This window comes from Moschus berezovskii, chromosome 22 (assembly GCF_049115385.1).
Source record: "Moschus berezovskii isolate FMDL1 chromosome 22, NW_MosBer_1.0, whole genome shotgun sequence".
In the NCBI taxonomy this organism is placed as follows: Eukaryota; Metazoa; Chordata; class Mammalia; order Artiodactyla; family Moschidae; genus Moschus; species Moschus berezovskii.
This window is the reverse complement of record NC_142481.1, coordinates 15,498,564-15,514,015: the sequence shown is the minus strand read 5'-3', so window position 1 is coordinate 15,514,015 and position 15,452 is coordinate 15,498,564. Positions and strand designations below refer to the sequence as shown.

General features: G+C 56.4%; 2 protein-coding genes across 14 annotated transcripts in view; one reads left to right on the top strand and one right to left on the bottom strand.

Moving 5' to 3' along the window:
- SIPA1L3 (signal induced proliferation associated 1 like 3) overlaps positions 1-2,545 on the top strand; it is a 260,357-nt gene extending 257,812 nt beyond the window's left edge. For all 12 annotated transcript variants that reach the window (XM_055412268.2, XM_055412270.2, XM_055412262.2 and 9 more), the window contains one exon: positions 333-2,545. In XM_055412268.2, coding sequence (XP_055268243.2) covers positions 333-476 — 144 coding nt within the window. In that variant the 3' untranslated portion in view covers positions 477-2,545. The remainder of the gene's footprint in view (positions 1-332) is intronic.
- Positions 2,546-6,823: 4,278 nt separating this feature from the next.
- On the bottom strand, positions 6,824-14,685 carry DPF1 (double PHD fingers 1). Of its 2 annotated transcripts, none has more exons than XM_055411091.1 (12): positions 14,576-14,685; positions 13,023-13,183; positions 12,840-12,947; positions 11,328-11,455; positions 10,967-11,056; positions 10,496-10,574; positions 10,185-10,316; positions 9,240-9,290; positions 9,028-9,147; positions 7,855-7,967; positions 7,197-7,308; positions 6,824-7,098 (listed from the first exon to the last, which is right to left on the bottom strand). In XM_055411091.1, the coding sequence occupies exons 1-12, from the start codon at positions 14,683-14,685 to the stop codon at positions 7,028-7,030; spliced, it is 1,275 nt and encodes a 424-aa protein (XP_055267066.1). In that variant the 3' UTR covers positions 6,824-7,027. The 2 variants fall into 2 exon arrangements, with proteins under 2 accessions (XP_055267066.1, XP_055267068.1); XM_055411093.1 differs by having other exon boundaries at positions 7,197-7,278; positions 14,576-14,638.
- Positions 14,686-15,452: the final 767 nt, after the last annotated feature.

Sequence of the window (15,452 nt, the reverse complement as noted above, 5' to 3'; positions counted from 1 at the left end):
CAGTTTCCTTGTTTTGTTTTTTTTGACCGAGTAGTGGGGCATGTGGGATATTAGTTTCCCAACCAGGGGTGGAACCCGCACCCCCTACCTTGGAAACGTGGAGTCTTAACCACTAGACCGCCAGGGAAGTCCTGTCAACACCCCCGCTTTTAGAACTGAGGAAACTGGGGCCCAAAGAGTTTGACCTTCTGTGGGTCAAACAGGCCCATGAGGTGACATGCCTGAGGTTACTCATCTGCTGAGAAGCAGAGCTGGGGTTTGAACCCTGGCAGCACAGGCTACCAGGGGGCCATTCAGCGTGCGCCCCACTGACACCAGCCCCGGCCCCACAGGAGAAGCAGGACAAGGCGGTGCTGCAGTCAGAGGTGGCCAGCCTGAGGCAGAACAACCAGCGGCTGCAGGAGGAGTCACAGGCCGCCAGCGAGCAGCTGCGCAAGTTCGCGGAGATCTTCTGCAGGGAAAAGAAGGAACTCTGAGGTGGAGAGGCCACCACCCCCACCGGCCGCATAGGCGGGCATGGGCTCCTGCCCTCCTCTCCCTCGGCCTGGCCCCTGGTCGCAGGCGTGACCAAGATACTGCGGCCCAGGCCCCACCGCCCTTCCAAGGACACGGACGCTTGGGGCAGCAGTGGGACCTGAGGGAGGCCTCCCCTGGCCGTCTGCTCTTGGTCCTCGAGCCCCAGAGGGCAGTGTGGTCTCCAGCCTCCCTCTGAGCTGCTCTCTCCGGTTCCTGGGGGCTGGGCCCATGCCCACACCACCCCCAGGGGGCCTGTCTCACCCTCCCCACCCAGCCTCTTCCTAGGACCAAGCCATCGGAAGCTGTAGGAAGCAGGGGAGGGCAGGAGTGAGTCTCCAAACCCCACAGCTCCAGGAGTTCACAAACCAGGTTTCCTCACCACGTCCGACAGTATCTGGGCTGGTGGGGCTATGACCCCTGCATGAAAAATCATGGTGAGAAACTGGCCCACCGGCGTGGAAGCAGGGCCAGGGCGCTCCATCCTCAGTGCACTCCATCCTCAGTGCACTGGCTCCAAAAAGCATGGACTTTGCCCCCTCCCCACCCTATCCTCCAAAAAGCAACCGGGAGCACTTTCTTAAAGTTTCATTTATTTTCGTGAGGGGAGGGGATCCCAGGATGGAAGGAGGAAACGCCAGCATTCCAGAGTTAACTTCTTTGAAGGGGAAACTATTTGCACACCTGGGACCATTTCCACAGTGCTTTTTGACCAGTCCCCAGACTGCCAGAGGCCGCGGCGCCTGGGCCCCTCCACCTTCAAGCTACTGACACGGCAGGGCCCAGCGGCCCACCTCTCCTCCTCCATCAGCCCTTGCCTCTTCTAGATGCCAGGAGGGCCTCCACCAAGCCCTCAGGTCAGGGCTGGAGAGAAACAGCCTTCATCTCCTCTCTGCTTCTGTTTTCCCTTTACACGCCCCCCAGCCCATCTCGCAGGCCCCCCAGCAGCAACATTGGACCCCCCCGGGGAACACTGCAGTGCACACCCCCACGAGACGCTGGTTCTCCAAAGGCAATAAGGGGCAGCTGGCCGGGTGGCCGAGCCAGTGTGGTACTACGCTGTTCACCCAGGAAACAGAGCTTTTTTTTTTTCCTTTAAAAACAAAAATATATATATATATATATTTATTTTTTCATGTAGAGTTGCGCCAGAACAAGTCTGTATGGTCACACAATCTGTGGATTCCCCCAACCTCAAACTGAGGATTGAGGCTTGTTCCCCGCTCCCAGTGGGCTGGGACTCAGTGGGGGGCTCAGAGGGACAAAAGCTGGGCAGGCCCGGGGACCCTGCTCCAAGCAGCACACTCCAACTGGGAGGCCAGCACCAGGCGGCCCAGCCCCACGTCCAGAGACCCCCACCACCACCTCTCTGGGGCCAGAAACCTCAGGGGAGGAGGCCCACACAGGACACAGACTTTTAAGGAGCAGGAGGAAAGGACCCTGGTCCTGCCCCCCACCCTGCAACCAACCTCTGGCCCCTGAAGCGACACTGCAGTCCCACACGAAGAGCCCTCGGACCTGCCATCTCCTCTCCCCCAGGAAGGGTGGGGGAAGCGGCCCGTAGGGTCCTCAGCCCTGGCCAACTACTGTGATGTCTCTGCCCCTCTTCCCGGATCCCTTCTTGGAAGGGTTTTCCAGGACCACCCACCCCACCCCCTTTCCTCCTCAGACCCTAACCTGGAGCCTGCCCCGCCCCCACCCTCTTTTTTTAAGTCATCTCCTATCTTCAGATCGTTTGAATCATCTTGGGGACCTAATCATGTACATTGACACGTGTAAATTAGGATTTTTGGTTTTGTTTCCTGTTGTTTTTTAAGGATCTCTGCAAAGCACATCTATTTAATTCGAGTTTGGTGAAGATAGCAGCAGGGTTTTTTGTGTGTCCCCCCCACCCAGTATGTTGATTTGTTTCATCTGGATTTTTTTTTTAATTCTTTGTTGTCTTTCCCTCCCCATCTCCCCTCCCCATTCCAGTCTTAAGATTTTCTGGCATGTTTCTGGAGGTTTCAAAGGAAATAAATGTTTCATAGAAGTGGCTTGTGTGTTCACTAGCTGAGCAGCCCCGCGGAGTCCCTGACAAGAGGGGGTGATCCAGCATCAGCCTCCTGTCCCTCTTGTCCCAAACACCATCACCCCCATTGCACACACACCTCTAAGAACACAGGAGCACCATTCTCACCAACTTCTCTTTCTCAAAACCCTAGCGACAGAAATCCAACACTCAGAATGTAAGAAACGTAGTGAAGAGCGCCAAGTACTAACCCCTGGACCGCCAGGGGATTCCTTCAAATGTAAGAAATTCTTAGAGGGAGGTTCTACCCTCACAAGTCATATACTGGAGGCCCAAAACCCAGACCTCGGGCTTCCCTGGTGGTCCAGTGGTTAAGAATCTGCCTTGCGATTCAAGGGACGCAAGGTCAATCCCTGGTCCGGGAACATCCCACATGCCTCGAAGCAACAAAGCGCATGCGCCTCACCTATTGAGTGCGCTTTGGAGCCCAGGAGCCTCAACTACCAGGCACTGCAGCAAGAGAAGGCACCGCGGTAAGAAGTCTGCACACCACGAGAGAGTAACCCCGCTCTTCACAACCAGAGAAAGCCCAAGCGCAGCGACGAAGACTGACCGAGTGCAGCCAGAAGTAAATGCGTTGAGACAGAAAAATATTTTTTTTAAATAACAGTCAGCTTGATCTTGGCTGGCCTTGACCTGCAGTGGCTTGAAGCAGGATTTCTGTTCCTGGTCAGAGATTGAGGTCAGGCAACAGCAGTGAAAGCGCTTGAGTCCTAACCACTAGACCACTGGAGACAGTGGCCAGTGAAGGCCCTGGCCCGTCAGCTGTGTAGAAATGGATTTCCACACAGAGACGGAAAGTACTGAAATAAGTGTTCATTAGGAGGAAAAAGAGTACAGTCCGTGTGGATTAGACACACGGGTGGGCTCAGAGAAAGTCACGCCCTCCTAGTAGTTTGAATTACTTTTATGGGGCATTTCTTCAGGGTTTCCTCTGGCTGGTCATCTTGCATTCCCTGGTTCCGAGTCCCTCTTTGGTTTATCCCAGGATCCTCTCATGTGTGCCCAAGCATCTCTTAGCCAAGATGGATTCCAGCAGAGAGGCCTATGGGTAGGAGTTGACATCACTTACTATGAGGTGACACCCCCTTCCTTTTGACCTCCAAGGAGCCTTTCTGGGCATGTGTAGTGGGGAAAGTCTACTTGACTTGGAGAATAAAGAATGTGTGGTCTATCTTTTATCTGGGCAGGGTCCAGCTCTTCTCTTTTCTGCTATTTTTGAAGGATCTGTCCACAGGGGAGAAGCCAGCTGTTCACCCTGAGGCCCATCTAGCTCCTGCCTCATGCTTTTTAAAATCTGGAGGTGGTACAGAAAGAAAGCTGGATTTTGAGCTTGGTAACTCTGTCCTCAAACTCTGAGCTGCAAGAGCTGGGCTGTTGCCCCAGGCAGGCGCTGGCTCATTTGCACCCCCACCTCTCCCACCCCCGCCCCCTGCCCTCATCTTCTCTCTACCAGTCGTCTAGTTGGTGGTTTGGAGTGAAGAGCAGCTGCTGCTTCCAGTCCTGGAGCTCCGGCGGTGTCGGTGTCTTGGAAAGATACTGGTATCCCCTGGGACCTCAGCCCTGGGCCAGACCCTCCTCTAGGGGGCTCTCCTGGCTGGGAGCGGTCCTAAACCCCTGGCCTCAGAGCTGCAGCAGCCCTGGCGAAACCCCTTTTGCAGTTTGACCCAGGGATCGGGGTCAAACTTATTTTCCAAATCCCAAAATTTGATGTGAGAATCACATGGTCCGGCCTCTTTTGGGAAGTCTGGGTCCAACTCCGCCTGGATCCGAGAGGCAATCCCACTACTTCTTGACAGGCCTGGCCCCACAGCTGGGGCTTTCTGGCCCACCTCCCCATTTACCTGTGCTGGACTTTATCATTTCTGAGCTCATACCTGACACTTCTCTAACCCAGACCCCCGCCCTGCAAAAAAAGAAAAAAAAAAAAAACTCTTTCCCAAACGGGTACATATCCTTTTTCCAAAGGAGGTGGACCAACTATTTCCACACCTCCTAAAAATTCTAGAGTGTTCCAGACGCCCTCCCTGTCTCCGCCCTCCTTGAGGCTCCATCCTCAACCCGGGCTCCCCTTCCCCCACCGGCACGGAAACGGTGGAACAAGCTGTTCTCACATCCTCTCCTGGCGCCTGTGACACACACCAACTTCCAACACGCCACAACTCACACACGCCAGCCTGTGCTCTCGCCTGAGCTGTGCCCTGCGCGTCCCTTCCCCGGCTTGCCCCAGTTTTCCGCTTCCTCTGCCTGTTTCCCCTCCTCGCCCCCCAACCCAAGCACGCGCCTCCCTCCCCGCCCCCAGCCTCCCACCCCACTTCTGGCTCTCCCCTCACCCAGCCTGTGAACCCTTTCCTGCCTTTGGCGCTCTCCAGATTTTTCTATTGTCTCCCTCAGTTCTTGACGTCCTCTTCCCTGTGATGTCTCATCTCTATCGTTGTCCCGGGACTTCGCCTGTCCTGGATGCTGACTTTATCTCTCTCCCCAAATGTACCTCCTCTCTCATTCTCTTTTCCCCTCTCCTGTTTGATGGGCCCTGTGCCTTCCGTCGCGGAACCTCTTCTGCTTCTCCCTCCAAATCACTACTTCCTCCTTTCTCTGTCTCTCCCTATGCGCCTGCTATTTTTTATTACTGTTATTTCCTCTCTCGCACGAAATCTCCATCTCGTCTGTTCTCTTCCTCCATAATTCCTGTGGCTCCTTCATCCACATCTCTCTCCCAGATCTATGTCTCCCCTCTCCTGCTCTTTTTCCTGATTTTCTAAAAATGTGTGACTCATAGCTGTCTCTTTCCTGACCGGTGTGTCCTGGTTCTCACTCTTCACCTCACCTCACCCAAGTCCGTCTTTCCCCTGATGTCCCTGAATCTGCACCGTCTTTTCCTTTGCCCCTTCCCCTCTGTCCTTTGCCCCACAGCGGGGATGGGGAGCTCCAGGGGATGTCTGGTCCTAGGGTGAGGCCCTAGGGTGGTACCCCTGCTCCCTCCTGTAGCCCCGAGGGGAGGGTGTCTCTCCATCCCTTCCCTTCCCCCAGTCCCCAGCTTCCCGCCTCCCTCCCTCACTGCTTCCCTCCCTCCCTCACTGCTTCCCGCTGCAGCTGCAGCAGTCGGTTGCCAAGGCAACCACAGCTGGCTGGGTGGGAGCCCCCTCTTCCCCATCCCCTCCCTTCTCCTTTCTCCTCCCCTCCACCCCATCCTCCCCTCTTCTCCTTTCCAGCGAGGCTGGGAGGAGCTGGGACAAAGCCAGAGAAAGGCGGGGGTGCCGAGGGGAGCTGGGAGGGAGATGGAGGTAGGGGCCCCGCTCCAGCTGTTCACCTCGGTTGCTTCTCCCCTTGCGAGGCCCCATCTCCCTTTCTCGGCGACGCCCCAAAGCAGCCTGGAGGCTGAAGCGGGCAGAGGGGTCAGCCCCACTTTAATACACAGAACAAGTTAATTCACAGCAGAGGCAGGCAATAAAGGAGACTCGTTGACAAGGGGGGGTGGGCACGCCTGGATTGGGAGGAGACTCCCCCAAGCCCACCATTCCCCCACTTGCAGTCTCCATTTCCCTTTTTTTTTAAACCCGAACAACAAACACACACAACCACAAGAAACAACCACGCCCCCTCTCGACCCGAAAGTGGCCAGCGAGGGTGGCAGGGGGGGCGCGGCGGGGAGGGGAAGGGGGCGAATCTAGTCCGTTGTAAAGTCTGTGCTTCTCATTCCAGCAGACGCTGGGCAGGGGCCCGCCTCACCCCACTGGCGACGGCCAGCCAAGGCCGGCAGGCACGGAGTGGGCACGGGCGGGCAGGGCTCTCGGGGAGGGAGCAGGAATGGAATTCAAAACCATGGTTCACGTCATCATGCAGTATCCACGGTGGGCACCGAGAGGGGGCGAGGGGTGAACACCACACACCCCCGGCCCGGGGCACAAGGAGGGGATGGTGCCCGTCTTGGGTGGGTAGGTGGGACACCTGCAACTCCAGGGGCTGGGGGGAGGGGCCGCCAGGCAGGACTGGTGCCCAGTAGATGCGCTCAGCAGTGCCCCCTCCACCCAGCCAGACCTTATAGGACTCTTTGTTATATATTAATTTCTTTCTTTTTTTTTTTTTAAGTTTTTGACTTTTTCTTTAGAAAAAGGCTTTGTCCGTGCCCCCAGCCGGCATCCACCACCCCTCGTGCCCGCCAAGAGGCGGGGTATGGCTTTGAGGGGAGCAGAAGGCCCTGGTACCAATTTGCCAAGAGGGTAAGGAAGGAGGGAGGAAGGGAGAGGACCCTGCTGGGCCCACCAACCCACAGGGCAAACATTCCACTTGCACAGAGGGGAGGGGGTGGCCCGGCCCCTTCTCTGGCTCCCCCCACCCCTCCCACTGTGGGGCGTTAAGGATGGGGAGAGAGTGGAGGAGCTCTGAGAGGAGAGGCAGGTAGGCAGGCATCACCCCAGAGGTCCAGGCGAGCCAGAGCCAGGCCTAGGTGAGGGTGATGTAGGCAGACGCCTTCTCTTTCAGGTGCCGAAGACAGAGGTGACAACTCCAGCTCCCTGTGGGGCGGGCGGAGAACAGGGAGTTGCGTCAGGTCTGGGCAGGGCTGCCCCCACCCCCACCCTCACCCCCACGTCAGACCCTCCTTTTCTCTCACCTTCCGGGGGCTCCGCCATGGGGGGACTCAGGCAGTACATGTGGTAACCCCGATCGCAGTCATCACAAAACAGCAGCTGGTCCTGGGGGGTGAGACCCGCCCAGCTGGCACCCTGGGGGCACGGGCACCAGAAACCGGGGTGGGGGGCGGGGGCAGGGGCCAGGTCAAAGGGGCTAGGGGAGGTGGTCCTCTTGCAAGACACAAAGGGCTCTGAGAAGATCATCTTTGCAAAACCCTGCTGGGCCACGCCAACCGCCCTTGAGGACCGTCAGTTTGTGGTTTGTAGTTTGGGTTTCATAGGATTCTGTGGGGCGCTGAAAATGACACTGAGATGGTCCGGAAGCCATGGGCTCAGGTCCTAGCAGTCCCATGTCCCTAGCTAGGTGATCTTGGGCGAGTGTCTTCCCCTCTCTGAGCGTGCTATCTTCTCTGTGGAGTGGGAACCAGAGCACCTACCTCAGGGCGGTTGGGAGCACCCAGAGAGTGAAGAGTGTTAAGTGACGGGTTCGATTAATGGCCACTAACAGTAATACAGGCTAACTGGTGTTCACCAGGGAGGGCGCTTCAGGGAAAGGCGTTAGGCCCAACTGGCCAAGGCAGCGGTGCCAGGAGGGGAAGCTGCCTGGGGGCAGGCCCCGGGGGGCAGACGGGCACTCACGTCGTTCTCCGAGGTGCCACACAGGCTGCAGGACTTGCACTCGATGCACTGCCAGCGGTAGGTGCGCACGGCCGCCGTCATGTTTACCGTGAACTGGAGACACGAGGGGTGTCCTGGGGGCCGAGGGGCAGGGGTGCGGTTAGGGGTTGCGGTGCCCCTGGTGGCGACTGCCCCTGGGGAGCCCCGGGGGCTCAGCCCCCACCGCCTGGCTCACAAGGCCTGACCCCACCCAGCCCACAGTGCCCCGTGCCCATTCTGCAGGCAGCGCCGCCCCGGCCACCAGTCTCCTACCCGGCCACCATGGCAACCACACTCTGCTCCCCAGAACACCATGGCAACCGCATTCCATTACCCACGGTGCTGTGGCAACCACTTTCTACCACCCACAACACCGGGACAGCCACGTTCTGTTAACCACTGTGCTGAGGCAGCCACATTCCATTAGCCACAGCAGAGTGGCCAACCCATCCCCTGAACCGCAGAACGTGGCAACCACAGTCTCCCAGCCACGATGCCATGGCAACCGCGTTCCACAGAGGGGTCCCCACACCCTGGTTCCCTGCAGCCCAAGCCCATTACACGTGTCGCCACAGCAACCACACCGTTACCAACGTGACTGTGGAGCGTGTCAACCCTCTGGTCGTCCCACCACCCCAGCGCAGACCCACAGCCATGACCCCAGGCCACCACAACACCCAATCGCCATGACAACCGTATTTCACTACCCATAATACCATGACAACCACAATTCATTAGCCACCGTGCTGAGACAACCACAGTCTCTTACCCACAAGTCCACCTTGGGAAACCACATTCTATTAACCACAACTCCATGGCAAGTGCCCTCTGTTGTCCACAGCATCCAGGCAGTGGCAATCCATTACTCGCTATCACAGCCCACTGACCCGTGGTGTTTTGGCAGCCATCTTTCACAGTTCCCCATGCCAGACAGGCACGTGCCAGAACCCACAATGCCATGACAACTGTGTCCCATTGTTCCCAGAGCCTCGCTGACCCCACTGAGTTTCCCACAGTCCTCAGCAGTTGAGTCAGCTCTGTTCATCCACCAGGATGCTCTGCGTTCCCCCCAGTTCTCTCTCCTCTGCTTCCTACCCTCCAGATCTGGAGTCTCTCCACCCCGGCCCCCAGAAGCCTCAGGTGGGGGGGCATCACCTGATCGCCCACAGTCAGCACAGGAGATAAGGTCCTCCGGACACCCCGTCTTCTTGGAGCCCCCCAGGCAGAAGTCGCAGTAGCCGTTGGGGATGACAGTGCCGTCAGGCGCCTTCTTGGCTGAAAGACAGTAGGCAGGGGTTGGCGGGGGCAGGAAGGGACCCTCAGTCCAAGGCTGCTACAGAAGTAGGGGCAGAGGGAGGCATCCCTACCTGTGTGTTTCCTCTGTGACTCAGGGACCCAGGCCAATTCTTTGTAAAACTCTGGGGGTGGAGGGACAGAGAGAGGGGCTCTCACCACAGGCAAGGCTCCACCCTGCCCACGGCCTCAGCCCCAGGGGTGGACCCCTTGTCCAGGCATGGAGGAGGTGAGGAGAGGGAGCCACTACCCCAAGCTGCATCCAGCAGTAAAAGAGTTGCAGGGAGCCCAGGTAATTCTCATCGGGACCCCGCAACTCTCTGAGAACAACTGACAGGTCCTCTTTATTAGGTAAAAACTTGGCAGGTACAGCTTTAGGAAAAGCCCCCTGCTTCCCCTGCCCATACGCACTTCTGCCAGACAGCCACCCCCAACTAAGCCCCAACTAAATAAAAATTAGGTAGAGGCCACTGGCCACAATCTGGTATGGAAACAGACACTCAGAAGGAAAATTCTGAACACAGAGGTGCCTGGGTGTGTGGTAGGGGTGGGATGAAGAGACTGCTCTCTCCCACTGAGGAATGGGTGGGAGGATGGTTCCTCCACTGGCAGAGCCTCTCCCCAAGCCTTCCCCCATCCCTCAGCTGTCAAGGTTGGCACTGGATTGGCATGGGCGGATGCCAAGGGTTCCCAGGCCACGGCCCCTGCCCCTTGGCCGAAGCTTAGCAGAGAAGGGAGGAAGGGAGGCAGGGAGGGAGGGGAGTCATCTATCACCCCCCTCCCCAAGCTCTAATTGAAACAATAAATCAGACCCAGAAATATTACGCCCGGCCGGGAGCGAGGGAGAGATGGTTGGTTGCCATGGCAACCCCAGAGCCAGCATCCCCATGGTTGGTGGGGGGAGGGGATCGCTGAGCTGGAGATTTTCCAGAAATGTCTAATGTGCCCCCTCCCTCCCAGGCTCCTTAGCCCCCACTCCCAGGGCCCCTCACCACCCCACGCCCTGCCCGCCTGCTCACGTTTATGGTTGTTTTTCCGGTGGAAGGGCAGGGCGTGGCGTTCGGCGTTCTCCTCCCCCTCCTCCTCAGCCAGGTGGGTGTGGGTGTAGTGGTAGCTGAGCCCTGGCCGGTTCTTATACCGTTTCCCACAGACTGGAGAGTGAGCAGGGAGGGCCGGTCAGCCCTCCAGCCCCTGCCGCCTCCACCCTGGCCTCCAGGATCACACCTCCCCCCTCTGCCAGGGTCCAGAACGGGAGGGAAGGGGGCCGGGGGGCAAGGTCTCTGGGTCCCACTCTCTCTCTCTCTCTTCCCCCCTCTTCAGAAGGACTCACTATCACAGACATACGGCTTGTCTCGGTCCTCCAGGGAAGCGGTGTCCTGGCGTTTCCGGAGCCCCCCGATGCCGTATGCCTGAGGGGATAGTCAGGAGTGAGGGGTCAAGAAAGGGAAAGAACTAAAAGAATTTTCACCATTTGGGCTTGAAAGCCCAATCACAGATCTGCCACTTCGTAGCTGTGAGTCTAGAGTAACTCTCTCGACCTCTCAGAGACTCCATTTTCTCATCTGTGCCACGGGTAGGAAGATAGCTCTAACCCACTGAACAGTCTCTGTTTTGCAAATGGCTTAATATGCCCAAGCCTCAGTTTCCTCATCTGTAAAATGGGTATAAAAATTCCCTACCCCTTCAGACTGCTCTGAGAGTTAAATAAGGTAAACTTGGGGCAGGGTCTGAACACTGCACAAGCAATCAATGGAACCTGCCTTGAGGGGAAGGGTGATGGGGGGAGGTTTGGGAGCGATACCTTTCCTTTGGCCCTGTTCTTCCTCCTGGGCATGTCATCCTCTGGGTCTTCCACTTCAAGATCATGCGGAAACTCCAGCAGTTGCTGTTTCTGGGCACCAGGAGAAGGGAGACTGGGGTCAAGAAACAGGGTATTGTTCTGCTTTGAGAGGTAATTCTGGGCACAGCAAAGATCAGGCGCGGCAGGGCAAGTTAGGAGGTCTTCCCAAAAGAAGATGAAGTGTGGAGGGATGGAAACAGGATGCTCAAAGGTCCTAGGGAATCAGGGGAGATTTCAGAGCAGAAGCAAGATGGGCCAGGACACAGGCAGGTTGAGAGGGCAGCCACAGCCCCTAGACAGGTGGCAGGGTGGGCAGTCCTACCTGGCAGTCCATAATGGTCTCCTCCTCCTTCAGCTCTATCTTCTTCTCCCCTGTCTCGGCACACAGGAGAGCCTCAAGGACTGGCCCTTCAGGGAGGCCACTCTCCTTCTTCAGTGGTGCTTCACAGTCTGGGGACGAGACCACGGTAGGTAGGAGGGGGGTCAGGTGAAGAACTTGTCCCTGGAGGACTCCTCAGACTGCCCAGGTTGGGGAATCATGCACTTTTCTGGAGGAAAGACGCGTTTCCACACTCAACCAGCAACTGACTCAAATACTCAACCATCCATACCACCCTCAATACTTCCACACATCCTAAGGATGCCCAGACTCTGGAGAAGACACAGTCAGACCATCAGAGACCATTGGACATACTCAAGGAGACACATGGCCGGACCCTCCTATATAACTACATAATATAAGTAGGAGACTCCACCCAGACCCCCACAACTGGAGAGAACAGACATTCAAACAGGACACACACAAGGAAGATACAGACAGATCATCTGAGACAGCCAGACACACAAAGGAAGAGATACACCCAGACTCACGGAGGAGACATATCCGGATCCTTGGGCACACCCAGAGACACTCCAAAAGAGAACATTAGACCATCAGATAAACACGACCACATGGGGAAAACACAACCAAACCCTACCAAACACCTGAACATACTTAAGGGAGAGAGAGACACACCAGAGAATCACTCAGATGGATACTCATACACACAGGTGATACAGACAGTCCCTCTGGGACAATCAGACACACCCAGGAAGACAGGACCCGATGGACACGCCAATACACCTGTCTGGACCCACACAGATCCTTGGTTATACCTGAGCAAGGGAAGAGAAACAGCCAGTGACTCCAACAGTACTGGACATATTTGAGAAGTGATAAAGTCAAACACTCATGGAGCAGCAGACATGGGCAGAAATACACCTAATACACCAAACAGACACTCAGGGACGAGATTCTCCCAGACATTCCAGAGTATCTGGTACTCAAAGGAAGAGAGACACTCAGGAACAGATAGACCAGACACACTTAAAAGGAAATAAGCCTGGAAACACCTGAAAAGAGACACAGACACCGAGACACTCTGTACAACAAATGGAAAAAGTTACAACCAGACACTCTTGACACACCCAGACACACTCAGACATCCACAGGGAAAAATAGGCAGATACTCTGATACACCCCAACTCACAAGGGAAGGGATATACAAGGATGAGATACACCTGGACACACAAAACAGATACCACACTCTGTCCAGGAATACACCTGGGTCCAAGAAGAAGATGCAGTCCAAAAAACTCAGGGAAAACCGGAGAGTCTCTGTACTACCCCCAGACACACACCAGCAGACACAGCCAGTCAGTCGGACATGGGCCAGGAGGGAAATAAAGGCAGATGCTCAGACGCACAAGAGCGTCAACACACTGATCAGCCAGTGGTATGGGCAACCCCCCCGCCCCCGGCGCCACCCCAGGCACAGGACAGAGCCCCACCTACCGATCTTGTACTCGCAGGGCCGGAGTCTGGGGTCTTCCAGGATGTTGAGCCTCCGTTTCTTTCTCCAACAGCGGGCCGGGTACGTATAGATCTGTCCGGGGGCCAAACCTGGAGTAAGAAGGGCTGTAAGAACGCGGCCGGGAAGCCGCCGCCCCGCCCCACCCCCGCCCTCCCGGCCGGTACCCGGGCCGCGGTGGGTCTTCTCCATCCAGATGTAGCAGTTGTTCTGGGCCACGCCGGTCTGCGAGTCGAGGAAAGGCAGGCGCAGGCTGCGCTCGGCGCACAGGCGCGCGTTGTAGCTGCGGCAGTGCTCGATGGCCTCGCGGTAGAAGTCCTCGCCTAGGCTGCGAGGGGCGGGTAAGCGGGCGGGCGGCTGTCAGCAAGGGCAGGCGCACCCGGTCGCCCAGCACCCCTCCCCCAGCCCACCCGTCGGGAATGGGTGGGCCGACTCCTCCAACCTCACCTCTCCCCTCCGGTAGGGACCCAGGAACCCCCAACCCGGGACTCAAGCGGGCCTCGAGCCAAGGAGTGGATACAATATAGAAACAGATAAAGATACACCAGGACACATCCATTCAGGCACATATCCAAATCCACAATACAAATGTATCGCACATAGTCGCACAGGATTCACACACAAAGAGAGGCATATCCCAAGACTCACAAAGGGAGAAACAGACACATCTCACATATGGGCACACACAAATATCTACTGAAAAACACAGATCTCTCAAGTTCCATAGTGTAGAAACAGACAGATCACACACGTGTCCGTGCACAAATATACATCACATATCCAAAGACACACAACATAAACAATCACCCACACAAAGACACACAACATGGAAACAGATTACACACCACAGACACTCACACTCACTCATGCATCCAAAGACACACACACAGGTACACAAATATTAAGAGAAAAAATGTTAAAACAAACTACCCATATAAGCACTTACACACATATCCAAATACACAACACAAATCACAAATCACAATTCAGATACACTATACAAAGAAATCACACAGATTCACACAGGATACACACACACAGTCACAAATATACACAATAATTCTATACACAATAATACAGAAACCAACATCTAAAATACCACATATTCAAATACACAAAGATACACATATACTCAATGTAGAAACAAATCCACCCATATTCACACAAAAATTTGCACATAAATACAGGAATACCTACATATCCAAAGACAGAGAACACAAATGATGCACAGTTTCAAAGGACATGCACACACACTCAAAGACTCAAATATCCAAAGATACCTAGAGTAGAATAAAAGAAATCAAATACACATCCACACACATATCCAAAAATAAATAAAAAACACCAGAATCCGAACAAGTGACACACATTCCATATCCCAAGACAAAGGTACTGTGAGCTTCACTCAAGTTTACCAAGGTCCCCGCGCCCCTAGTCCATTTCACCTTCTCCCCAACCCCGGGGGTCTCAGGGCGGGACATGACCCCCTTTCCCGAAGAGGACTCGGAGTTCCGCACACTCTCCGCTCCTCCAGGAGCAGCGCGTCGGACACGGTTCTTGCCAGAGACCCACAGTCACACACACTCGCAACCCCGCGCAGCCCGGCCCACGGTGACAGCCCCCCAGACACCCCATCGGCCCCACCCCCAGCCGCCACACACACACACGCCCGCGCGATCCGCCCGCGCGCCCTCCCCCGCCTCTCGCCGGCCCGCAGCACCTCAGGGGGCCGGGGATGACCGTGGCCATCTTGCTCCCCGGGTCCTGCCCCCAGCAGGTCCCCGCCGGGCCGGTCCTCCCAGCGCTCGGGCGGGCGCTGAGGCCGCCCATCCATTCATTCCCGGGGGGCGGGAGCACCGGGGCCACAGCCAATCAGAGCGGCGGGGCGAGCCCGCCCGGGTCATGCTGGGAGTGGTAGTTCCCCGCCTGAGGCTGGCGGGACCCCACCGGGAAGCCGGTCAGAGGTGGGGCCCGAGGCACGCATAGCCACTCACGCACGCTCACCCGTGCACACCTCGGAGTCTCGCACATGGGTCTGCACTCACGCATGCACACCTGGGCTCGCACACACCCACACACGGCGGCTTACACACACATTCACACATATACTCACAGCCTCCCACGCAGACTCACGCACACTCCCTCTCCCACACCTTCGCACAGACTCGCATACATTTGCACTCACACAAACACTTGAGTGCCAGGAGACTTAGAGACGCCGCACAGATGCCCACGCAAACGTCCCGCCAACGCATAGCTCCCTGACGCCGCCCCCTCCCCACAGTCCCTCCTAGCTCCAGAGAACCCTCTCGGTCCCCGGTCCCTGGTCACCGTCGGGGCTGTCTCTTTCACAGGGACCACGCCCGACTCAGCCCCTTCCCAGGCCTGACAGCAGCCGTGCTAGTTAGTTAGGTGTGTTAGCCACACTTCATGGATTCAAATCCTGACTCTGCCACTTGGTGGCCATGTGACCCTGGGCAAATAACTTAATCTTTCTGGGAATCAGTTTCCTCATCTGTAAAATAAGGATGATTAAGGATGATGCTCATTGGATTATTGTGAGGATTCAATGAGTAAGAATTGGGGTGTGCATGTGT

Excerpts from the sequence above, each read along its gene's own strand:
- DPF1 (XM_055411091.1), bottom strand. The coding sequence starts at position 14,685 with ATGGGCGGCCTCAGCGCCCGCCCGAGCGCTGGGAGGACCGGCCCGGCG. Across the intron at positions 13,184-14,575 it reads GTCATCCCCGGCCCCCTGAG|CCTAGGCGAGGACTTCTACC; the intron begins GTGCTGCGGGCC and ends CGCCCCTCGCAG. Across the intron at positions 9,291-10,184 it reads CCGGAAAAACAACCATAAAC|AGTTTTACAAAGAATTGGCC; the intron begins GTGAGCAGGCGG and ends CTCCACCCCCAG.